Here is a 25,528-nt window from a genome sequence, read left to right on the forward strand (position 1 = left end):
AAACATATTGTTCAGAATAAGTACCCACTTGACATAAAATTTAGTATTTCAATATGCAAGTACAATATGCAAGAGAATTTATCTGGAAGAAAAATAGTTTATCCATTTGCCCACAATATTAGAAGTAAATATAACATATTTTCCACTTCACCATCTAGCTAAGAACCTTCAGGATCTCTGAATTAGTTGGTGAAATCTAGGTACCGACTGAGCCAGTAAATTACATATCACATTTAAGGGAAACTCAACTTAATAACAGCTTCTAAAATGATTCCATTTTAATATGTAGATGAAGTGTTAAGAGTTTTACTTACCAAATTCGCCATGTAAATTGTAAGCAGCCCTCTCCTAGAGACAGAAACCAAAACATAGAATTATTAAGCCATACTGAGCTTAACTGCTGATTTATTGCACACACAAAAACCCAGAACTTCACTCTAAGTCTATGGTAAATTCTACCCCTGCCTGAAATCCCGGAGAGCCAGTCAGCATAGATAATGCTAAGAGTGATGAACCAATGGTCCAACTCACTGGCTTAGCACAAATGTGCTGGCTTCCAATGAGAAGACTGCTCCTCCTAAGGGACCTCATTCCATCCTTTTTAGCTCAGTGCAGCATGATCCTTAACCATGATCTGTGGCCAATGTTTCTCCTTTGGAACCTATGATCCCAGGTTCAGATGGCAGGCTAAGCCAAGCCAAGCCTTGCTTTAGCTACCATCTTGCCCTGATTTAAAACCTGGGGAGGAAAAAGTGGGATGGCTTACAATGACTTGTGAACCAAGCCAGTATAGGGCAACTTCCTATGTTCCTACACACTCAACAGCCAGAGGGCTGAAAACACCAGCTCTGCTTTAGAACTCATTCACACTAGTGTTTTGCTTTGGTGTTATCCCACACTGGTTGTTAGTTTGAAAGAGGTGGTTTGTCATTACATTTGCATTTCTAATGGCTCCTACAGAGTTCAGAGGCTGGGTTTGAACTTTAAGGCCATCAATCTACTGCATTTGTATCTTTATCCTTCCTCTAAGGCAGGCATGGCCAAACTTGGCCCTCCAGCTCTTTTGGGACTCCAATTCCCATCATCCCTGACAACTGGTCCTGTTAACTAGAGATGATGGAAACTGTAGTCCCAAAACAGCTGGAGGGCCAAGTTTGGCCATGCCTGCTCTAAGGCAACATGGTGCCATCAGGATGTTATGGACTAAAACCCATTGGTGATGCTAACTGAGGCTGACAATAGCTGAAGTTCAACAATATTTCCCCCCTTATCAGTGAAGTAGTTTAAGCTGCAAGATAGTGATTGAAACTGTGCGAAGATTTGAACCCAGCTCTCCCCAGTCCAAACGGACTTGTCATAGGACTCTACATACAAAGATCCCTCAGATTACAACTCAAGCTTTGATCTTCAATAAACCAGATCTGATCTCTTGTTGATGCTATGAGAACTGCTGCTTCAGCTCTATCCAACTTTCCATGATCCAGTTCCAGATGTTGTAACTTTGTTTCACGATAGCTCTATCTAGTAATATTCTCAGCATATGTAAACATGCAGCATGCACGTGGATTGATACTCAGTGCTCCCTGGCAGAGTTATACCAGGTATATGGTTTAATGCAGGCATAGGCAAACTTGGCCCTCTAGCTGTTTTTGGACTACAACTCCCATCATCCCTAGCTAACAGGACCAGCGGTCAGGGATGATGGGAATTGTAGTCCCAAAACATCTGGAGGGCCGAGTTTGCCTATGCCTGGTTTAATGTTCAGCTACTTTCCTGAAGCAAGTAGAAACTGCCCTCCCAATGAATCATCTGGAATTGCTCAAAAGGGCAAGTGAAAATGCTGCTGCTGCTTCTCAGCCTGGAATAGAGGTGAATGCCTGGGTGAGCCAGGAAGAGGACAGGATGCCATTGCAACCCTTCCCTTCCTTGATCTTGGGACCATCTGCTGCCATCAACAGAAGCAATGCCTACCTTCCCCTAGTGCTGCTTCGCCCAAATGTCATGCTGAGCCAAGCAACACCATACCTTAGTAGGTTTTGACCGTATCTTGTTTTAAGATCTTTCAGTTAAAATAAAATACCTTTGGCAATATTTCAATACATCATTTTGCATTCTACAGGGACAAATTCCTGTATTTATTTGGCTTAAACTGGAGACATGAGTTAATATCACCATTATTTTCTGACCATAAATGTGATAGCATAAAACTATTCCTAGCTGTTTTTCTTCAGAAGGTAGAATCTGATCCGCAAATACAGACCTTTTTATATAAAAAGGAAAACATACCACTTAACCTGTACAACTAAATCCAATATACATAATCCAAACCCATAGTCAAATCAAGAAATCACCAATTTTCCTTCCAAACAGCTGTGTAACACCGATTACCAAACACTGAAAATCCTACAATTCCAGATCTAGAACTAAGATGGGGATGGAAGGGAAGTCTGAAATAACAAAGCATTACAGTTGATGTTTAGGTTATGCTTAATCACTCACACCCACCTATTTCCTACTTTCAGCAGAAGTCTGACAGTGAAATACCAGTGCAAAAGTTCACTTAAAACCAACAAGAACAGCTAAGCTTTCATAATAATACAGAGAATGCAAAACACAGACTTAAGCAGTGACTTTTCAATATAAAAAGAACCCAAACATAAGTTGTTATGAAAGCAAATACCTATCATGACACACGGTTTATAGTGTCCTGTACAGTCACCATTTCAGATATCCAAAATGCCTCTGAGTGAAGTAGACTCGAAAATAGAATACAGCAGGAGAGCTGTCTAACACCAATATTCACTTGAACACACACACACACAGAAAGCCTAATCAAAATGGCCAATGATAAAGAGTAAGCAAAAGATCTATACTACAAAACATTCCAAATTGTTTTAAGTAATCTGGAGATGGGGGAGGGAGGCAGAAAAAATCCTTGTGCTGTAGCTTAAGCATATTATCAGACAATTTTGCACTACTAGAAAAAAACATATTTATAAACCAAAATGTTACATGCATGCAGAAACCATTTTGCCCGGGGGTTCCAATCCAGGTCCCCAAATGCATAAGCCCACCCTGTTCTGCTCTCTTTCGGGTCCAAAAGGACCTGCGTGTTGGCAGTCACATGTCAATTGGACACACGCATTGCCTGTACTTAAATGTATCCACTAGTCCTATTAGCATTTTCTACTAATGTCTATTTGATGATATGGATTCAGACGTAATAATTTTACAGTGACCAAAACTTCATTTGGGGAATGTTTACCAAACTGTCAATCTTATTTTATAGATGGGTAATTTGTTTATTTTGTCTGCTTGCTGTTATGTGATTCTCTATTTAAATGTTAATTGGTTTGTTACCTAGCAGAAATGTGATTACTTAGTTCTGCTGCATGCTGTCATTCATGACTCTGCCAGCCCTAATAGGCCCGTGAAGCTAAAGAGTGGAGATATTATATTCTTACCAAGGTGGCATGGGATTGGAACGGATGTACTTTGAAGCACCTTCCAACTCTAAGATTCTATGAAAATGTAGAAGAAGAAGAAGAAGAAGAAGAAGAAGAAGAAGAAGAAGAAGAAGAAGAAGAAGAAGGAGAGGAGGAGGAGGAGGAGGAGGAGTAGTTTGGATTTGATATCCCGCTTTATCACTACTTGAAGGAGTCTCAAAGCAGCTAACATTCTCCTTTCCCTTCCTCCCCCACAACAAACACTCTGTGAGGTGAGTGGGGCTGAGAGACTTCAAAGAAGTGTGACTGGCCCAAGGTCACCCAGCAGCTGCATGTGGAGGAGCGGAGATGCGAACCCGGTTCCCCAGATTACGAGACTACCGCTCTTAACCACTACACCACACTGGCTCCCAATGTATTATAAGTGTAACTTACAGCTACCTTAAAATTAAAGCAAGTGACCTGTAACATCAAAAGATCCACTACTAATTAAACTAACCATGACCGCAATCTTCCAGGAACATCCTCTCTTCAAGCCCTAATGAAGAAAGATTGATCATTATATACTGCTATAACATTTGACTCCTACGCATTTCTCAAGGCGGCATTTCAAGCAGTGGCATGGACATCAATCCATCTTTTTTTGCTAATCTGAAAAGGGGCAACGACATACACCACGAGATTAAAGGAACTATATATGGCACAAAATCCTAATGAATACACTGACTCACTTTTATTTTAAAAAGAAAATGCTAGTGAATAGTGCCATGTCTTAAGGATGCATGTAATTCATGAAAAAAGGTCACAAAGCTCAATTTGAAATTTAAAGCACTTTTTGAATGCAGATCTGGAATGGAGATGAACTCTAGCCAAAAACATTAATTGAAGTAATGTGTGAAATAACAATCTCTTACATTTTTCAAAAAAACAAACAAACACAACTTGGATACTGTCTAACTGGAAAGTAGTTGATACTGTGCCTATGTTTATAAAAAAGGAAAAAACAGAAGAACTAAGCCCTCTGTTGATTTGACCTCAAGGAAAACTACAGAACAAATATTTATGGAGGCCAAAATTCAAAAATATGGAAGGAAATAACAAGTGGGTGGCTCGTGTTCACCAAAAGCTGATTGTGCCAAACTGATTTAAAAAGGTAACTAGTTTACTGGCCTAGAGCATGACAATTGACAAAGTTAGCTCACCTGCTTGAGAGTTTACTACCTATTTACCAGACTACGTAGCACCATTCATGGGGCACAATTCACTTGCTCCCATGAACACCTAAGGATATGTGACACGGGACAAACAACAGGAGACCTAATGTACAATGCAGCTTGCCATAGGGAAGACAACTCTTAACATGCCTCCCAATAGCTTGTACAAGTCTTTTCCACATAGACATGGGTTTCGTCTCCTCCAATATCTCTCAAAATAGACAGATGCCAAGAGAACCCATAGGATGGAAAGAAACCCATAGCAGCAATTAGAAAAGCCACGTAATTTTTTGAACTCTGGGCGTTTGGCACTTAAACGTTGGGTAGATGTATATCCAGGGGTTGGAAACATTTGTGGAAAATAAGGCCATTAATGGCTACCAGCCATGATGGCTGGGTACTACTTCCACTTTGTTATTGTTGTTTAGTCGTTTCCGACTCTTCGTGACCCCATGGACCAGAGCATGACAGGCACTCCTGTCTTCCACTGCCTCCTGCAGTTTGGTCAAACTCATGCTGGAAGCTTCGAGAACACTGTCCAACCATCTCGTCCTCTGTCGTCCACTCCATCTTTCCCAACATCAGGGTCTTTTCCAGGGAGTCTTCTCTTCTCATGAGGTGGCCAAAGTGTTGGAGCCTCAGCTTCACGATCTGTCCTTCCAGTGAGCGCTCAGGGCTGATTTCCTTCAGAATGGAGAGGTTTGATCTTTTTGCAGTCCATGGGACTCTCAAGAGTCTCCTCCAGCACCAGAATTCAAAAGCATCTATTCTTCAGCGATCAGCCTTCTTGATGGTCCAGCTCTCACTTCCATACATCACTACTGGGAAAACCATGGCTTTAACTATTTGGACCTTTGTTGGCAAGGTGATGTCTCTGCTTTTTAAGACGCTGTCTAGGTTTGCCATCGCCTTTCTCCCAAGGAGTAGGCGTCTTTTAATCTTGTGGCTGCTGTCACCATCTGCAGTGATCATGGAGCCCAAGAAAGTAAAATCTCTCACTGCCTCCATTTCTTCCCCTTCTATTTGCCAAGAGGTGATGGGCCCAGTAGCCATGATCTTCAGACCATATTTTGCGCTCTCCTCTTTCACCCTCATTAAAAGGTTCTTTAATTCCTCCTCACTTTCTGCCATCAAGGTTGTGTCATCTGCATATCATCTGCATATCCACTTTGTACTTGTTATCAAAACTGAGCAGAAAGAGGGTGATCTGAAAGTGTGGGATATTGACATCAGTCCCTTGTCATGGTAAGATCACTTTTTGTTGAGATTTGGTCTTTCGGCACCTTTCCCCCTCTGCAGAGGCGGGGGAACTATTATGGTTTGCCCTCAGAGGCTGATGGATCCAATGGGTTTTCCGACGGCTCGGGGATGTTTTCCCGCTAATATGACTGGCACTCCTGTCAAAGCCCTGGCTGACCTCTGGAACATCTGAATGGCTTGGGTCGTTGGCATGAGCACACTCTCCTGCTTTGTGGAGCCTGTTTGGCTCCCTGCTATACTCTAGAGCAGAGCTTTTTAGACATACATCATTTCGCGACACAGTAATTCAGTTTTACTAGCAAACCAGAGGTTAAACTAACCTCTTTCCAGTCCCAGGAGGAGCACAGGGAGCATTTGCGTGACACACCTACACACTACAGCCAACACACTTGAGGATAACATTGCTTGCATACACCAGGACTTGGGTAGGCAAACTAAGGCCTGCGGGCCAGATCAGGCCCAACTGCCTTCTGGGTCCGGTCCGCGGCGGTCCAGGAATCACCGTGTGGATCGCCAGCATGTGCACATTCTTTCCCTCTCCTTCACACGGTGGTGACAGCAGGGCCCCCTCCCTCCCTCCTCCTGGATTCTCACTGCCCTGCCTAGAGGAGGAAGGGGACTGGGCTTTGTTGGTGCCAGCAGCAGCAGCGCTCGAGTGACCACCATTTTAAGCAGCCCCTCTCCGGAGCCCTTTCGCACACTGCTCATCGTCCCCCCGCCACCAGCCCCTGCCGCTCGCAAGACACAGGTAAGCAGCCACTGGGGCTCGTGATGCTCTTGCATCATTTTTCCCCTCCAAAATATAGTCTGGCCCCCCACAAAGTCTGAGGGACAGTGGACCGGCCCCCTGCTGAAAATGTTTGCTGACCCTGCAGCAGGACCTTCACTGTGACAGCAGATGACTCTCAAGAGGTGTCCAGAGCACTAGTTCTGTTATGCTGGGTGAGTTTCAGTTAGTAAGGCTCAAAGATGTGGACAAGGTGCTTGGATCGGTCAGGGCAACCTGACCCTTGCCCCTCTTGGCTGCTAAAAACTAGCAGGATTGGGAGAGGGAGTGTTCTCTGCCTGTTTGAAAGTGGCAGTGTTGAAGCCACTCCTCAAAAACCTTTCCTGGGCTCTTCTTATGTTCTTACTTCATCAGTATCAAATATTTCCACGGTAGCTGGAACAAAAAAAAATCAAAATTCTTGCTAATGCTGCACTCTGGTGATGTTCACAGTTCTCTATCAGTTTTTTTAAAGCAAGGAATTTAACTGGATATTAATTTGCTTGTAAACTACGCAACACTGAAATATCATTCAAAACAAATTTAAAATTAACATGATTTTTACAGAGCACTCTGGACCTTGAGCGGAAGAGATCCCTTCCAACGTATGCATTTATATTTGAACAAATGAGTATAAGAATCCAACAAAGGAGATAAAAGGATATTTGAGGAAGGTTAGAAACCAAATAGGCATGAACCAACCTAATAAATATGAGGAAACAACTAATCTTCCCCCTCCACTTTTACAACAACACTGAAGAGTTCAAATACTTGGAAGATGAGACAATAAAACTCCTACATATCTAGTACAGGAGCATTCATCTAAGAATTCCCAGGACATTTATGGAAACTGCTTCGGTGGTCAAAGCCTTTCTGCACTCTTGTGCGCACTGAGTGGGAGAGTTTCAAAGGCAAGCAAAATTGATGGTAAGCTCCCAAAGCTTAATTTTCACTGAAGTGCAGGCATCCATCATTTTTGCCCCTAGAAAGAAAAGGGGGGGAAGCAAGCACAATTTCAAAGACTTAGCATTGACTCTGAAGTCCATTCAAAGGAAGAGCTTTTGACTCTACATTTCCAGGATCATAATGTCATTTTCTCACCTCCACAGCTATATGATTCCAGCATAACTTCAATGACAGCTACAATCCCCAAGAAACTGAAAACTAACTACTCAGGATATTCCCTAAGGCTAAGCCATTAAAAGCGTAGCTATCTTCCCCCTAAAATAAGCCTATAATTTTCCACTGCGAAATGAGTTGTGTATCTGAATAGTTCATACAGATTTACATATTACAGGACATTTCTTCTGCCGCTAGTATTTATGAAGAAGGATAAATATCTGACACAAAATACCTATTCTGTGACCATGCTTTCTTCATGCTTCTGAAATTTCACACATTGGCCAAGACTTCTGTTTTATTATTAAAGATTATATTCTTAGAGATTACTCCTATTTTAATCTGTTTTGATAATACTGTTTCACTAATTTTAATGATTTATTTTTTTACACCGTTAAAGATTTTAAATATTACATGATTCAGACATGTTTTACAATAAATACTTTGCAAAAAATTCTATACAACCAACATTAAGGGAAAAAACATGGCAATGATTGGCATAAAAAAAATTATATTAGCAAAATAAAATAAAATACATCACTAATCATCAGATCAAATTTTATTTTTATTGTTTTATTGCTGCAAAACAAATGAAAAGTTATTTGATCGTACAAAATATAATGGGAAACTGAGGAATGTTTGCCTAACACATGATGTAATTTGTTGTATTTCTCCAGTGTTCAGGGTTCAAAATTAGCAGAGTGCCAGGCACATTTTGCAGGTAAAGATTCTCCATTTGTGAACACCTCAAAAAGTCTGGGTGCCATTTTTTGCACCTACCTGACACTCAGTGATTACTGAAATGTATGTGCTTTGAAGCCTCGAAGTATATGTTAAGGATAGACAATATGTTAAGGAGTTTAACAATAAAGAGTAGAATTTCGAAAACTGAAGTACAGCACAATATTTTTATTGTAAACACCAAATTAAACATGTATTAACAATTTCGGCTAAAAATGTGATATTAACTATGTGTCACTTATGTGAATTGTGTATTAGTTCATGCATATCAAAATAACAGGGGGGAAAGTGTTGCCAACCGCCGCATTGGCAACTAGACAGTCAGAACTGGATTTCCTTGTATTCCACCATACACACATACACAAACTTATTTTGAGTCCTACCTCCGTCTTCAAAACTCCTGCCCTTCTATTAATTTTTTTCTCAGTTTTACTTTATTTCATAAGCAGACAAACAAACAATGATCATTCACAAAGACAGAAATACAAATAATATCCCAGAAGAGAAAATAAAAAGAAAAAAGAATACAGTCATACCTCGTTACGTTTGCTTCATGAAACGTTTTTTCAGGTTGCGTCCTGCGGTGACCAGGAAGTACCGGAAAGGGTTACTTCCAGGTTTTGCCACTTGTGCATGCGCAGACGCGCAAAATGACGTCACGCACATGCACAAAAGCGGCAAATCGTGACCTACACGTGCACAGACGCACAGACATGGGTTGCGTTCCTTTCAGGTTGCCAACGGGGCTCCGGAACGGATACCATTCACAACCAGAGGTACCACTGCAGTAAAATTAATACACCCATGTGACTTCCCTCCTCCAATACTCATCATCCCTTAAACTCTTAAGTTCTTATTTACATTGCATCTTATACATCTCATCTTTAATGTTCTAAATATATTAATTTCACCTGTCTACTTTACAAACTTAATCTATATATACCAACATGTTCTCCTTAGAACAGTGTTTACTCATGTACTCTTCAAAACATTGCCATTCTAGCCTTCGTTTCTGATTTGTCTGGTATCTTATGGCTGCTGTTAATTTTGCCATTTTGAGTCCTACCTCTGTCTTCAAAACCCCTGCCCTTCTATTAAATTTATGTTTGGCGGAGATGGCAACACACACACACACACACACACACACACACACACGGGATATTATGCTTCAGTCAGAGAAAGGAGGGGAAATAACCTGTCTTCTGTCGAAACAAGACAGGAGGACATTTTGGCCTTTCAGAAATCATATTCTCAAGTGCCCTGGTGCTTTATTGGTTTCAGACTTACATTTCTATTAAAATGAAAGAGGTATGACTGATTTGTACACCGTGCTTAATGCCAACCACAGTCGCTGCTTGCCAAAGAATTACAAGACTGATTGCAAAACTCCTTTCGTACACACACAAAAAGTTCATATCAAGCAGGCAGAAAGCTTGAAAGGCTACTCTTGCATCTTTTTAGGAAAGTATAAGTCACAATGCACAACAATGAGTTAACTTATTTTATCCTAAGCCATATTTCTGGGGCTGGGAGCAGATGTAGACTCCACTGCCTTCCATTAGCCAGGTTTTTTCCTTCCCAACTCCTTGCTTTGTTTACAGTCAGATGAAGAGTTCCAATAATCTCAAAAACCTTGCACACTATTCTGTGAGCTTTTTTCCAGGGCAATACTTTTATTAGGCCAAATATGGATTTCAGAATGTATTTTAACCAGACTACTGCCTTGTGAACTTAAAATAAGTCCATTCTGAAGCAGGAAAAAGCTCCAGGGAACAGAAAGTATTTTATGGAATTAGCTGGTAAAGTTTAACCATTCCAAGCTGCCACAAACATTAAATTGCAATAACATTCAGCCCATGTACAATTTGTGTTCTAAGTTGTCAAATCCACAAAAGCCACAGCAATTTTCTCATGTTTAGCTTATGGCACATATACTGTGGCATATTTAATAGGCAACATACTACAATCAGTAATAACAGTATGCCCTACAATCAATCTCTGTTAAGAAAGTGTTTATTCACACACCTGGAGAGCCAACTTTAAGATGAAATTAAAAAGTACAAAAAGATCCATACATACGCCTGCCAATTTTGCACAGGCAATTAGTAACATTTCAGGGTAACCGTGCTTAATATATTTATGTTTGTGATCAATACAGACTTAACCAGAACTCTGCACAGTTAAGATTCTAAACACAAAAAGCCAAACTCATTATAAGCATACTTCAGACCTTCAAAATGCCAGTCTAGTATTAAAATGAACACATTTAAATTTCTCAACTGCGAGGGTCCTACCTCAGACTCTGGAATGACCTTTGTAAATATCCAGCAAATGTTAAGGACATTATCCTCTCTTCCCACCCATCCCCCAATCCCAAAAGGAAGTTAAAAGGTGTTAGAAGTAGCCTATGGTACATTTTTATTGCCAAATTACAGAACTTCAACTTAGGGCTTTATAATGGCACCAATAACAGAGCCTGCTCTATGGCAAGGAGACAGGCGCCACTATAATGTTAACAGCAACTAAGTAAACACTAATTCTGCCTAGAGGACAGGGCACTTGAAGAAGGGAAAAGGAAAACACACACAGAGGTCCCTTCAAAACCACTCTAGATCTTTATTTTGATTAGCTATAATTAGGTTTCTTTTCTCCAGTTCATAGTGGTGTAATTAACCAAGGAAAAGCGTAAAGGGCTAGGCTCATTAGGCAAAAGAATACACAATTAACTTCTGGAGAGATCTAATTGCCTTTCCTCAAACTGTGTTAAAATTAGCACTTTACTCTTATACAACATGCAACTCCATTTGCATTGCTAGGCTAAAAATGACAGGGTCTAGGTAGCAGATTTAAAATGAACGCTTACATTTAGCACCCCTATCTTGGATCTAGGTGCTGCCTGACTTGTTAATATGATTCATTTGCAGGGGAAAAGAGGGACACACAGAGATGCACCAAATATTTTACAAACCTTTAATTGCGCTAGAACGTAACGCTAGAATACCAAGACAGAGAGAAGATGTGCCTTTACCCTTCTTCTCTGATAGAAAAAGGAGGAAAAAAGCACTCCCTCCTTTGTGGCCCAGCTCAGTCATCTCCAAAGCAGGCTCTCTGGGAAATGGAGAGGTGAAACTGGCAAACAGGAATTTCACCACTTCCTCTTAATTTACAAGTGGAAAACCTGGGTCCCAAATGTCTTTCAAACTCTAGCATCATCAAGAAACCCAACTGAAGCAGCAGCTGTGCAGATAGGTGCAAGGATGGCTCTCAACAGCTGAGATCACAAGGTACACCTATCACCCCAAGCATCCCCCTGTTGAAATGGATGTAAAATAGGTTCTGCAAGATTGACATCAAGTAGACTGGGCTAGTCCTCACTGATGCAGATTCCACCATGTATGCGTTGCCTTGGATCTGTGCATGGATGCACCCCAGGGGTTGGTTTATTATTGAAAGGTTTCTAAAGTGCTTCCCAACCTGTTTCCATGCTGCAACACATATATCAAAAGAACAAAATATATAGTAAAACAAAAAGGGGAAAAACAACATATATAGAACAAATACATATGGAGAGAAAATTAGGTACAGTGGTACCTCAGTTCTCAAATGTAATCCATTCTAGAAGACCATTTGGCTTCCAAAACATTCGAAAACCGAGGCATGGCTTCCCATTGGTTGCAAGAGCTTCTTGCATTCAGCAGAAGCTGTTCAGGTTCCGAAAAACAGTCAAAAACAAAAGCATTTACTTCCGGGTTTACGGCATTTGAGAACTGAAATGTACGACAACGGAGGTGTTCAGGAACCGAGGTACCACTATACAAGACCTTAATAGCATTAAATTACAAGCTTCCAATAGAAAACGGATGATTCAGTCTTAAAGGAAAGCCCTCTTTCAAAGATACGCTTTCAATAGCAACCGAAAAGCAAAAAAATGCTAGTTCTTGCAATGTACAAGTCTTTCCTCCAAAAATAACCTACCCAGCATAGTAACAGAAATTTTGCCAATATACAATGATGTAAATGATATAAATGTAGGTTTGAGTAAGCGCAAAGGGCCATGGCTGAGAGAATGAGTGTGATTTGTACACAGATCCCAGGTTCAATCCCAGGTAGGGCTGGGAGAGATGCCCAGCCTGAAACCCTGGAGAGCCACTGCCAGTCCATGTAGACAACATTGAGATAGATGCGGTGAGTGGTCTGACCCAGCAGAAGGGTCCTATTACAGTCTTACTGAACAACATGAAACCATGAAACTTGCATCTGAGCAAACATGCTTAGGCTTACACTGCAGGTTGCATATGAAGAGACAGGCAACAGCTTTTTTCTTCTTAACAGAAAAGAGAATAAAACATTTTGGCTGATTTCAAGGTAATCAATTTGATAGCACAAACCCACTGCCAGATTACTGTGGTTTATGAACAGCTTTGATTATGTTGACAATCATGGCAATTTCAGTGTCAACTAACTGAAGGAAAAACAGAAGGCTTTTAGCCATTCGCTAGCTTGCCTTCAATGTTCCCTACATTTTTCTAAAGATACAATTTGTATACAGTACTCTGGCCCAGAACCTAAACACATCAACACTTACAATGGAGGTCTAATTTACAAGCATTTCATTCCTGAACTCAGTCTGATATGGATGCTCTGTAAGCAAATGCCTACAGGGAACTTAAAATAGAGTGCCCACTGGGAAGAGATTAAGTGATTATTTGTTACCAGCTGCTAGATACGTTTAAAAGGCCAGAAACATATTTAAGAATTTTAAAGTAAAACAATTACTGTTTGTTTATTTCCCCCTCTTTTGACCTATTTGGCATGATGAGAGAGAAAGAGCCATTTAAAAAAATATGAAGATGTTTGGTGATTTCACATAGGACTGGATCCAATTCAGTCCTGCACAAATTAGACCCACTGAAATGGGTTACAAACATAAATCCATCCATTCCAGTGAATCTGATTTAATTTAGCTGGATACAACCTATAGCTTCTGGAAAGCCACCATTTCTCAAAAGTACAGAAATTGCACCAAATGTGAAATGAGCAGAGAATTCCCGCTCCTAACAAAATTGGGGGGTGGGGGTGAGGTTGGTTGTTTTATTAAGCCCTTTTAAAAGTAGGCTTGCAAGCATCTGGCCAACGCTGGCAATAATCTCACTAGCTAGAAGGGTGGTTGTATAAAATGAACAGTGGTTGGGGGGCAGCAAAAATCTTCAGTGCTCTGCATAATTCCTTGCTCCTCCCATAATTTGAATAGCCATTTATCTGTCAAATAAATCTGTAATTTATACCGGCCTCTAAACACACTGGAGGAAAAGTATTGTGCAATTAGAAAGCAACTATCCCACAGTCATGGAGATATATGATAGGGGTATTCCAAAGTTTGCTTCTGGGTTCAAGGACATATACATTCCAGTTCTTTTTTCAACATTTCAAATTTCAGCAAATAACTAACTGGGAACTAGCAATCAACTTCAGCATCACCTTGCCTTCCCCTCCTCTAGCCACCCTCACTTCTTCACTCATTCTGATCAGTTTTTTTTCCAATAGCAGCCCCTACTCTGACCAGTTGACAAGTGTAAAGGTCTGTGCTATTAATGAATAACAACAAGTTAGCTCACCCAAGTATAAGCCTGAATGTTTCCCTGCTAGACAACCAGACTTTTGCGCCTGAGCAGAAGAGATAAGAACTTGCACTGCACAAGAGCTCAAAAGTCCATACTGAAAAGCTGTAAGGATGGGAGCTTTATTGAGCATTTTTTAGAAAAGAAAAGAAAACCCACAAACTTGGATAAAGAGGACCAAAAGTGAGGGGATTCTATGAAATTACAAGCTTAGCTAACCACCTTGAACCTAATCTGCTTCTGAACCAGATGTCTGGAAATGGACTTCAACACAATTCTGGATTCATTAATAAACACCTTATTTCCTTTGCAAGCAAATCTTGTTTCAGTGCCCCAAAATCATGGTTAAACCGAGACCAGTGCCCTGGAGTTAAGATATTTTTCAGGGTTTAATATTACTATTACTCAACACCACACAAAAGGAGCAGTAAAGTGAACATTTGCATCAAAATCCACAAGTTGCTTGCCCAGAAATTATCCACTATTTCCATATTACCCTGACCACAGTTTGCAGTGGGGAAAATACTCCATTTCTTCGCAAGTAACAAACACTTGACCCAAACACAAGAAGGGTGCCAGGGCAAAACAAGCAGGGGGGTTACCCCAGAAGAGCTAATAAGAGACAAAATTGGTTACAGAGTTGCCACCCTGGAAAAAAATTATTGTAGTCTCCCAAGTGGTTATCATGTTACATTAAGCCACCTTAAGGAGGGATCATTTGGAGGGGTGGGGAAAGGGTGTTAACGGGAGCAGTTCTTTTAATGCTTCTTGGGAGGCGGTGTGAAAATCTACTGCCAAGCTCTGGCTTATTCTTAACAATGTGTGTATTTTTCCAAGCAACATTTCTTTTTCCTTAGTTTTAGACGTGCAATAAAAAGAAGTTCAAATTGTCCTTGGCAGAGATGCAGAAAGCTGTCCTGATTTTCCTTGAGGAATGAAACAGTAAAGCCAATTGGAGTGATAGCGTCAAAGAAGTTAACTTTCAGGAACCCTATCAAGCCCACCATCTGAAAAGTGGTTAATGAAAAAAGAAAAGTTTAATTGGTTTCAACCATTAGAAACAGGAGCAAGCAGGAGCAGTACTCTCTTCAGAAATTGGCCTTAGCAGTCTGTGTCATTTTCACTTCAGGAACATTGAACAGTAGGAATGGGTAGTCACCTTCCGAAGATTTTTAGATTCTAGGAGGAGGAGTTTGGAGAAATACATCCATGAATCCAGCTGCAGGCGGAACAGCAGGTGCCTCTGAGTTCTGATAGAGGAGCATCACTTCTCAGGAGGAGCCAGGCGGTCCCAGGTCCAGGTGGGGGGGTTGCCACGGTGACAAGGACCCACCCTCCTTTGTGACATCTCTTGCTTCTCCTTTAAAAGCCACAGACTTGGAGGAGGCCATTAGTAGTGAGGCGAGTGGAGGAGAGAGGAGTTAGTGGCGGTTAGTGGAAATTAGGTGGAGGATTAGTGAATTGTTATTTTTTCATTTTCCTATTTTCATTTTTATTTCATTTATTACTTTTATTTGATTTATTTTGATTTTCTTTTATTCTTTTAATTTTATTTTTTAACACTTTTATTTTATTTTATTGTTCTTTATTTTAATATTTTTATTTTGTTTTTCATTTTATATTTTTTGTGCATATCTGTGCATATTTTGTATTTATTTTGTATATTTTTATTTTGAACATAGAGTAGTAGGGTTAAGTGTAGACTTAGGGTGGGGGTTAGGTGTATGCTTAGGGCAGGGGTTGGGGTGGGGTCAGAGTTAGGCTTGGGTGGGAATGTTAGATAGATAGCTACTTTAGAGAGGAGGGTGAGATCTTTTCCTGGACAAAATGGGCAGACTGTAAGTAGCATTCCTTCCCTTTCTCTTTGTCTGGTGGGGGGGGGGGGAATGTGAGTCCTGGGGTCTCCTGCACAGCCTTGGCTCTCTGGAGAGGCCTGGTCTTTGTTCAATGAACTGTTGCAACAGGACTTCCAAATACCACATGGAAGAAGCAGAAAGAAGCCAATTGTACCCACAACACCTTTTAATAAAACGTCATACATACATCACATCTGTGTCACAAACGGAGTGTTTTTCTGGCGGAAACCTGAGTAACAGGTTTGCCCCTGTCCCTCCCTTGACCTCCACCTTACACCCATTAAGTAAAACAAAGGAAAATATATACATGTTCCTGTTTCTCAACCAAGTTGAGTACCCCCTATTGTCCTGGCCAAGTCCCCAAACCATGTAGGTTGGATGAACTCTTGTCCTTGAGATGGCAACCTGTCTGGCACTCAGAGACCAGGAGGGCAGTGATTACCACCCAGGCAGAAGGGTTGCTGTGTATGGGGTCTCATGCTTCAGAGATGATGGCTGCCCTATGCCATATCCCAAGTGCCTCCTCTGGTAGCCATCTTCCTTCTGAGCAAAACAGCATTGGAACGGTGTCAATTCAATGTTATATTGCTTTTATGTGAATATTTGAAGGTTTTCCAGCTGCAAGAGTAGGCAAGTGCTACGACTAGATACTAGGTAACATTGAACAAGATACACATAGCAAAGAATAGTTGTTCTTCTTCTTCTTCTTTTGTGATCACTTGTAGCCGAGTAAGATTGACTTCCATGAACAGTGAGTTTTAACCATGAGTCCATAAGTGACTGTGGAGGCCAATTCTGGATCCACACGTCCTTCCACATTGGGACATTGGTTTCCGGGCAGGAGTTGATCACAGTGAGGGTTTGCCAAGTGTGCCTTCCTCTTAGCTCGTTTCGCCCTTGCGTCCTGAGTTTGAGCATCTTCAAAGCCCATGACACCTTTGGTAACGGCTGTTCTCCAATCGGAGCGCTCACAGGCAAGTGTTTCCCAGCCATTGGTGTTTATACAACATGTTTTTAGATTGGCCTTGAGAGAGTCTTTAAACCTCTTTTGTTGACCACCAGCATTACGCTTTCCATTTTTAAGTTTGGAATAGAGTAGCTGCTTTGGAAGACAATAATCAGGCATCCGAACCACATGACCAGTCCAACGAAGTTGGTGTTGAAGAATCATTGCTTTGACACTGGTGATCTTTGCTTCTTCCAGGACACTGGTATTCGTTTGCCTGTCTTCCCAAGTGATGTGTCACATTTTTCGGAGACACCGTTGATGGAATCGTTCAAGGAGTTGGAGATGGCGTTTATAAGTGGTCCATGTTTCACAAGCGTACAGTTGGGTTAGTAGTACAAGAGCCTAGACTGAAACTCCAAAGACTAGTTTCAATGGACAAGAACGGTTTCCATGGCTGGAAACCAAGATCCACCTCCCAGGCCTTCTTGCTGGGAGTCCTGTAGGACCTGCTCCCTGTCTGACAGGCCTTTCCCACCTGGCCTGGGAGGGCAGCGCTCAGACTGACTCCAGCTACATTTCCAACCTGGGACGTTTGGCTGAAGGATGGGTATAAATGTAGTGAATAAAGGCCTGTGGAAAAATTCTGCCTCTCATTTTCCTTCTCTTCCATCCAAATGACATCATCATAGAAGATTTATAGGAAGTACGGACCTCAGGCTCCGCTGGACAGACACCAATGAGGCCACTGGGTAAGGAGGACAGTGGTTTTTCTCCATTTATTCTCATTCTGTTGGTTTTCCAACTAATCTGTGGGTTCTATTCATCTTTTTGAGGGGGGGGACTGTTGGGGCCAAGGATCCAAAGGAGTGGAGGTGTATTTCTGAACAACTAACATATGAAATGGGCACCAACCTCAAAATGCACTCAGCAGGTAAGGCTTTCTCAAAGGCCCATCTGTGGTTAGAGATGCCGTTTCACCTGTGAGAGAAGGTGGCACTCCTGGCATCCTGCTTACCTTTTTTCTCTTGCAGGTGACAGAATGATGCCGACAAGACTTCCTGATCCACCTTTTCATGGGGGCAGAAGGGAAGCAGCAGCTGTGGAACCAGATCAGGTAGGAGGAAGGGGCTTGTGGGGACAGAGGCTGAGGGGTAGAGCAATGTCATGGACTGGTTGAGTGAGGAACTTTCCCCTGTGTCAGAAGACAGGCTCTGGCAGATGAAGCGGATGAGATCCAGAGAAGGCCGTTTCTGCATGTGCTGTAGAGGAAAGTGAGGGGCCGGTGGACTCCCGGGGCTATTTATTTCGCTGACCATTTTTCTTCCATGGAACTCAAGATAGCATATTCCAAAATAACAACAAACTGGGAGTTCCAATGCAGAGGTCAGGGCAAAGAAGGAGACCAAACACACCCCTACCCTTGCAGAAATGTTATCAGCAAAAGAGAGCAGTAAGCAGGCACTAGGTCTGAGAAGGGACAAGAGCTTAACCGTGCTGGATGAAGTAAGAAAGCACAGCTCATTTCCCCAAGCCAACACAAGGAGCTGCAAGTGTCATCTCCCCGCCCCCTGCAACGGTCACTTTAGGGCAGAATCTGACCTTGTTTTCTCCTCCAAAAATCGTCTGGGTAAACTGGACACAGACGTTGCTCTCTGCAATTGCTTTGGAGGAGAAGGGAGGACTCTGATTCCCTTTGCACAGAGAGGACCATATGGGGAGAGAGAGGGCTGGTTTCCCGCAATGAACTCTCCCTGCAAATTTTGCAGGGCTCCCATACTTGCATGCTCATATTTTAAGAGATAAATGGTACAGACCAACAGAGCGAAAACAAACTGTGTGGGGAGGGGGAGAGTAGACAGTCTGCCCATTTTCCTTCTCCAGTTCTTGGCAATCTCTTTATGCCAGCTTCTTGCCAGGCCTATTTCCTTTCAAGGACCTTAGCGGCAGTTCATGAATACTGCACCTGTTCCCACTAATCCCTTTCGCCCTCTCTAGTGACTCCTTCAGTTGTAAAGAGCAGCTATGGATGAGAACAACATGAGCACAGCAGGAGGGGAAAAGGAGGACTTCATTCCTAAGGACATCTTTAGGAGTCGCAGGAGAAGCAGGAGACTGGAGAAGGGCAGGCGGGCGTCTCAGATATGTGTAGAGGTCAAATGGAGTAATATGAAGAGTACTTTCATGAATACTGGACCAGGGAAATGTATGGGAAAGCTGTAGGGTGTGTCAAATCATGGAGCAAGAAAGTCAGATCGTATGTTCTGAGGATTTTTACAAAGCCAGGGTTCTTGAAGAAGGTCCTCTGTGAAACCTGCCACTCCAGAGAAGTAAAGTACAGTGGTCCCTCAGGTTACAAATGCTTTGGGTTACAAACACTTCAGGTTACAAACTCCGCTAACCCAGAAGTATTATCTCGGGTTGAGAACTTTGCCCCAGGATGAGAATGGAAATTGCGCAGCAGCAGCAGCAGTAGGAGGCCCCATTAGCGAAAGTGCACTTCAGGTTAAGAACAGTTTCGAGTTAAGAACAGACCTCCGGAACAAATTAAGTTCGTAACCCGAGGTACTACTATAAAGAGTAAGGCTGCTGATTCAAAGCACATCCCCCTCCCTCTACGAATCCTGGGCACTGCAGTTTACTCCTCACAGAGTAACAATTCCCCCAGAATTTTTTGATTCAGCCATTATATAAACATCTTTTCTTTAAAAAGTGATGAAGTTAAATTAGAGAGTAGGTTAACACGTACACGTAAGAACCTAAATGCTTACACCAAAGGTCTAACTAGCCCCACATCCTGTTTCCCAGAATGGAAGTCCACAGCCAGGAGATGAGGCCAAGACCCCTCTCAGGCAGCTGTTTCCCCAGCGACCGCAGTCCAAAGACATGCTGCCTCTAGTCCTGAAGGCTGCATATAACTATCATGATAAGTCGCCATGGATAAACCCCTTTTTAAAAATTAAAAAAACCTTTAAGTCAGTAACCATCACATCATGAGATAGCAGAATTCATCATTTAACCATGTGTTGTGTGAAGAAGTCACACAACTCCATACAGATTCTGCACAAGAACAAGCACAACACAAAAGCACTAATTTATTCCGGTGGGAATTCCTGGCAGTCTTATGAAGTTGTGGCTATTTGGCAAGGAGGTAAGAAAGCAAGGATGCCAGGAAAGACTAATAATGAGTGGCACTAGGCATCTGTCCCTTCTATTTGTATGAAGCAGGGTCACAAACCTGAGAAAGACAGGCATGGAGAGATTAAGTGGTGACAGCTTCAAGCGCTGGGAGAGCAACAGTATAAACACAGCAGAGGGCTGGCAACCATTACATTTACATTAAGAGTAAAGGATACATTAAGAGCAGAGGGATGAGGACTAGGAGTAATGGGGAATACCTGGACCTATACAACACAGAATTCTCATCCTCTAGAAAAACTTCCTGAAAACAACAGAATCTTAACAGCAACTAGCTGAGCATTTTCACTCATGTATGTATAAACCAGCAACCCTAAACAAAACCACCATGTATTTTTTCGAGTATACTACCTACCCACACAGCAAACTCTTAATAATATTAATTTTATTATTTGTACCTGCCCATCTGACAGCTGCATACGACACAATATATTCTCAACTTGGCTCCATGCAACTGGCTCCCACTTTCTGTAAAAGAGTGGAAGCAAGTAAAGGATATATGAACACATACCTGCTCTTCCTTTCAATAAGAATAGCCACATAAGAAGCTGGCAAAGCAGCGCCAAAACCAGGAGTCCAAAAATAAAATTTTCCAAGTATCCTCCTGAGGAAATAAAATGTGCAATATTTGTTATTCTGCATGCTAAAGCATAAAGAAACATTTTTGGGTTAATACACAGCATCTAGTAAAAGAGTACATCTGTTCATATACAGTGGCTTAGATCCAGAGTAATTCCATTCATAGGAAACCCCCACAAGGGGAGGTAATTTTCACCAATTCCTCTTCCTTCAGCCCTCTGTACCTCCCAGAAGTGTGCTCCACAGTGTTGGGGTACTCTCTGGTAGAGTGTGGAAGGGGGCACAGGGGATTTAATGGAGAACCAGCAAAAATTGCTTCTTCTTTCCTCCTTTCAGGAGGAGCTGTTTGCAAAACAAAAACTCTGGATGCAGCCCAGTATGACAGATACAAAGGCTACATCAGGCATAAAGCAGCCCATTGCCATCTCATGTTTCTTCTTAACAAGAACTTCAAAGAACCTCATAAAATTTCATTCTTGTAACACCCAAGGTAGAACATCAATTTTACATCCAATATATTTCAAAGGATTACTTTGTTACAAGGCACTAACGTCTATTTTCCCAGTGACAAAATATATTTGTTATCACAGGACAAGCTGTAGGCTGGTTCAGCCAATGCTGAAAATGTTTACTAGTGCCCAATAAAAAGGAGATACTTAAAAGATGCTTGTTTAAACATTAAAAGACTGAAATGGCTAGAGTCCTGTATTTCTTTGAAACTAAAAGACTGAAATGGCTAGAGTCCTGTATTTCTTTGAAACTCCTTCCTTGTCATTTCCCAGAAGCATCAATACTACCTTCTGGGTATTCTTACCAGCAGGGAATGACAGCACAAAAGAGGCACTTTAGCTGACTTCCCTATACATATGTCTTTCCCCTCCTCTAGAGTGCAAAGCATGTCAATTTGGTCAGGTTTCTGGTGACAAGGGTTAAGATTTTAACATATGTTTTGTGTGGTCTGTTTTCTATTTAGATATTTTATTTGTGCACATACTGCAACTGCTTTGTGTCCTTGGAATAGGGTGGTTTCAAGTTCAAATCAATAGGTAAATTACATTTCCAATGCACTCACAGAATTTTATACCACTGACTTGTTATGCACTTATTTTCATTTTTTAGAGTGCGAGTGACTGCCTGGGACAAGAAAGAGTTAGAATCATAGAATTGTAGAGTTGTGGAAGGAACCCCGAGAGTCATGTAGTCTAACCCCTCCAATACAGGAATGTCAACTAAATCATATATGACAGAAGGCCATCCAACCTCTGCTTAAAAACCTCCAAGGAAGGAATGTCAACCAGACAACCAAGCAAGCTGTGAAACTTCACAAAACTTGTTTCCCCCCACTTTTAGCTCATGAATGACAAACGTAGGCACATGCAAGCAACATTTGTGGGCTGGGGAATTATTCTGAATTTCTTAACAAAGTTTCTCTGGTCAATGCAACTATCATGATGTTCTTAGGAAGAACCCAAAGATGAGTTTCTACTATGTTGTCCAGTTTCACACCTTGAACTATAGAAGTGGCAGCTGTCACTCCAAGAAACAAAGATAAATTTGCACAGCTTGGGAAACACAACTGCCAATATCAGAGGAAAACCTTTTCCCTGTCTAACTCTCTAAAACTAACCATTTTCAGGTTGATGTGTAAGGACTGGCAGCCCATTCTCCATCTTTCACGTGGAACTGCCCCCCTGAATGGAAAGAGGCAAATCTAGAACAGTGACTCATGCCAAGATGGAGCAGGAGCCTTCTCTGGAGGCATGATGTTCTCGTGCATGTTTGAACTGTGGTCAATTAAGTGGCCCATATGCAACCAAGACACATCAGAATGACCAACCTATGGTCCCCCACTATGGTTGGAATGAAAGTTATTTGGGCTTACATTTCTTTATTTTATTCTTACAGCACATTAGCAGCTCTAACAACATATTAAAGAATCTGGGGTGCCTTTGTTATTAGTGGTTAGATAATGTCAGAAAGAGGAAAGAAGCATGATTGCTGTACCTTGCACTGATTATTGTCCCTCCCCCTTCCTTCTAATGACCACACTTTGTTCCAAAATGTTAACAGTTGAAGTGGCAAATATGTTTGCATGGAAAGGAAAAAATAACACAACAAAAAACTTCTCAAGCTCACTATGCCCTAGAGAACAAAACAAGATTGTGTACTTGGTAAATATTTCATTGTAAGCTGCTGATCTGTGCAAATGAAAGAGTTAAGAGACATTTCCTGAACAGAAAAACGGGCTTGTTTTCATAATCCCACAGGATGACCCCTGATGGCAAGTAAGCACTTTTTAGCTAGCAAAGAGGAAACAGCACTTGTCTGCCATCTCCAGAATAGCGAAAATATGTGAATGTAAGCTCAGCAAATAAGCCCTAGGGATGGGGTGGGATAGCAATCTAAACATAATAATAAATAATGATGGGAGGGTTACATTTTAGCAGATACATTAATCTTGTTCCCAAAATAGCCGTAGTCTCATTTAAAAAAAAAACCACATAGAGAATTAGGACAAAACATGTCAGCCAGGGGTCTAAGGACCACTGGGATGCTGAACCTAAAGAGATGACCAACCTAGTCCTACCCATCAGCCACAGAAGGAGCAGTTTGCAAGGATTTTGCTTCCTTTTTAGAGAAAACACAAGAATTTTCTAACCACTATCAGCATGCTTTTTTCTTTCTTCCTCCCAATCACTTTTTCTTTGACAGGTATGTGCATTAGATTGTAAGCCTAAAGGCAGGGACAGTCTTATTATTGGCATGTGTATGCCAATCTGTGAATCTTTTTTTGCAGCTGAAGAATAAGGTAAGAATTTTTCAAATAAATAAATTCATTCCACAAGTCAACATTAATTACAGAAAATGCTATTTAAAGAGGTAAAATGAAGTTAAACCAACCTTAAAATGCAGAAAAATGCAATATACAAACTTCCATTTGCTGTTAGAAAGGATGTTGATTGTAGGATCTCAGGGAGGAGTTTGTGCAAATAATAATCCAGTTTTCGTTTCCGGAGAATTGCAGCAATCTGAAAGAGATAAGCCAAGTTTACTTATGTATTACATTTTTTATGTCACTGTTCTGCCAATGAGCTGACATTGGCATACATGGAAATCATACTCTAAGAATGAGTTTTGAATTAAACCCCTAACCAATTCATGAACTTTGGCTAACAAAGTGAGTATTTTTGTAGAACTTCTTGCAGCTGTTAAATGACTTCTTCCAGACCAGAATGTATCAGGCATTCCAAAACTGTAATCATACGGGGAACATTTTAGCCAGACACAAGTTTAAAAGTTTAGCTACTGCATTGTTGTTGTTTAGCCGTTTAGTTGTGTCTGACTCTTCGTGACCCCATGGACCAGAGAACGCCAGGCACTCCTGTCTTCCACTGCCTCCCGCAGTTTGGGCAAACTCATGCTGGTAGTTTCGAGAACACTGTCCAACCATCTCATCCTCTGTCGTCCCCTTCTTCTTGTGCCCTCCATCTTTCCCAACATCAGGGTCTTTTCCAGGGAGTCTTCTCTTCTCATGAGGTAGCCAAAGTATTGGAGCCTCAGCTTCACGATCAATCCTTCCAGTGAGCACTCAGGGCTGATTTCCTACAGAATGGATGATCGGTTTGGTCTTCTTGCAGTCCATGGGACTCTCAAGAGTCTCCTCCAGCACCATAATTCAAAAGCATCAATTCTTCAGTGATCAACCTTCTTTATGGTCCATCTCTCACTTCCATACATCACTACTGGGAAAACCATAGCTTTAACTATACGGACCTTTGTTGGCAAGGTGATGTCTCTGCTTTTTAAGATGCTGTCTAGGTTTGTCATTGCTTTTCTCCCAAGAAGCAGGCGTCTTTTAATTTGTGGCTGCTGTCACCATCTGCAGTGATCATGGAGCCCAAGAAAGTAAAATCTCTCCCTGCCTCCATTTCTTCCCCCTCTATTTGCCAGGAGGTGATGAGACCAGTGGCCATGATCTTCGGGTTTTTTGATGTTGAGCTTCAGACCATATTTTGCGCTCTCCTCTTTCACCATCAGTAAAAGGTTCTTTAATTCCTCCTCACTTTCTGCCATCAAGGTTGTGTCATCTGAGGTTGTTGATATTTCTTTCAGCAATCTTAATTCCGGCTTGGGATTCATCCAGTCCAGCCTTTCACATGATGAATTCTGCATATAAGTTAAATAAGCAGGGAGACAATATACAGCCTTGTCGTACTCCTTTCCCAATTTTGAACCAATCAGTTGTTCCATATCCAGTTCTAACTGTAGCTTCTTGTCCCACATAAAGATTTCTCAGGAGACAGTTGACGTGATCAGGCACTCCCATTTCTTTAAGAACTTGCCATAGTTTGCTGTGGTCGACACAGTCAAAGGCTTTTGCATAGTCAATGAAGCAGAAGTAGATGTCTTTCTGGAACTCTCTAACTTTCTGCATAATCCAGCGTATGTTTGCAATTTGGTCTCTGGTTCCTCTGGCCCTTCGAAATCCAGCATGCAGCTACTGCATAGAACATACGAATTAATTACTGGACAAAGTACTTTGTGCTCCAGTTTGAAGAATCATCTTTAAATTCCCACTGGGAAGTTTATACTAGTTTCAACTGCCTTTGCAAGGAACTTACAATATAATGGAATCATAGAATCATAGAATTGTAGAGTTGGATTAAAGGGAACAAACTTTTCAGTCTTTTGATATTGTAATCACTTACTTGGAAGCAATCCTTAACTATGTCAATAGGACTTACTTCTGAGAAAGCAAGCGTGGGTATTTACTTTGAAAGTACT

General features: G+C 41.5%; 1 protein-coding gene and 1 long non-coding RNA gene across 3 annotated transcripts in view; both read right to left on the bottom strand.

The window, feature by feature from the left end:
* TMEM135 (transmembrane protein 135) overlaps positions 1 to 25,528 on the bottom strand; it is a 183,088-nt gene that overhangs the window by 152,827 nt on the left and 4,733 nt on the right. For both annotated transcript variants that reach the window (XR_014563616.1, XM_083736969.1), the window contains exons 2-4: positions 23,645 to 23,772; positions 20,676 to 20,768; positions 315 to 348 (exon numbers count right to left, since the gene is read on the bottom strand). Coding sequence is in view for 1 of the 2 variants with exons in the window: in XM_083736969.1 (XP_083593095.1) it covers positions 315 to 348; positions 20,676 to 20,768; positions 23,645 to 23,772 (255 nt within the window). In the remaining variant the exon portion in view is untranslated. The remainder of the gene's footprint in view (positions 1 to 314; positions 349 to 20,675; positions 20,769 to 23,644; positions 23,773 to 25,528) is intronic.
* On the bottom strand, positions 14,797 to 15,669 carry LOC310843857. Its single transcript, XR_014563705.1, has 2 exons — positions 15,324 to 15,669; positions 14,797 to 15,171 (listed from the first exon to the last, which is right to left on the bottom strand). It is a non-coding gene; the product is annotated as an uncharacterized lncRNA (long non-coding RNA).

Source organism: Podarcis gaigeae (genome assembly GCF_964106915.1).
Source record: "Podarcis gaigeae genome assembly, chromosome: 4".
NCBI classification, from domain to species: domain Eukaryota; kingdom Metazoa; phylum Chordata; class Lepidosauria; order Squamata; family Lacertidae; genus Podarcis; species Podarcis gaigeae.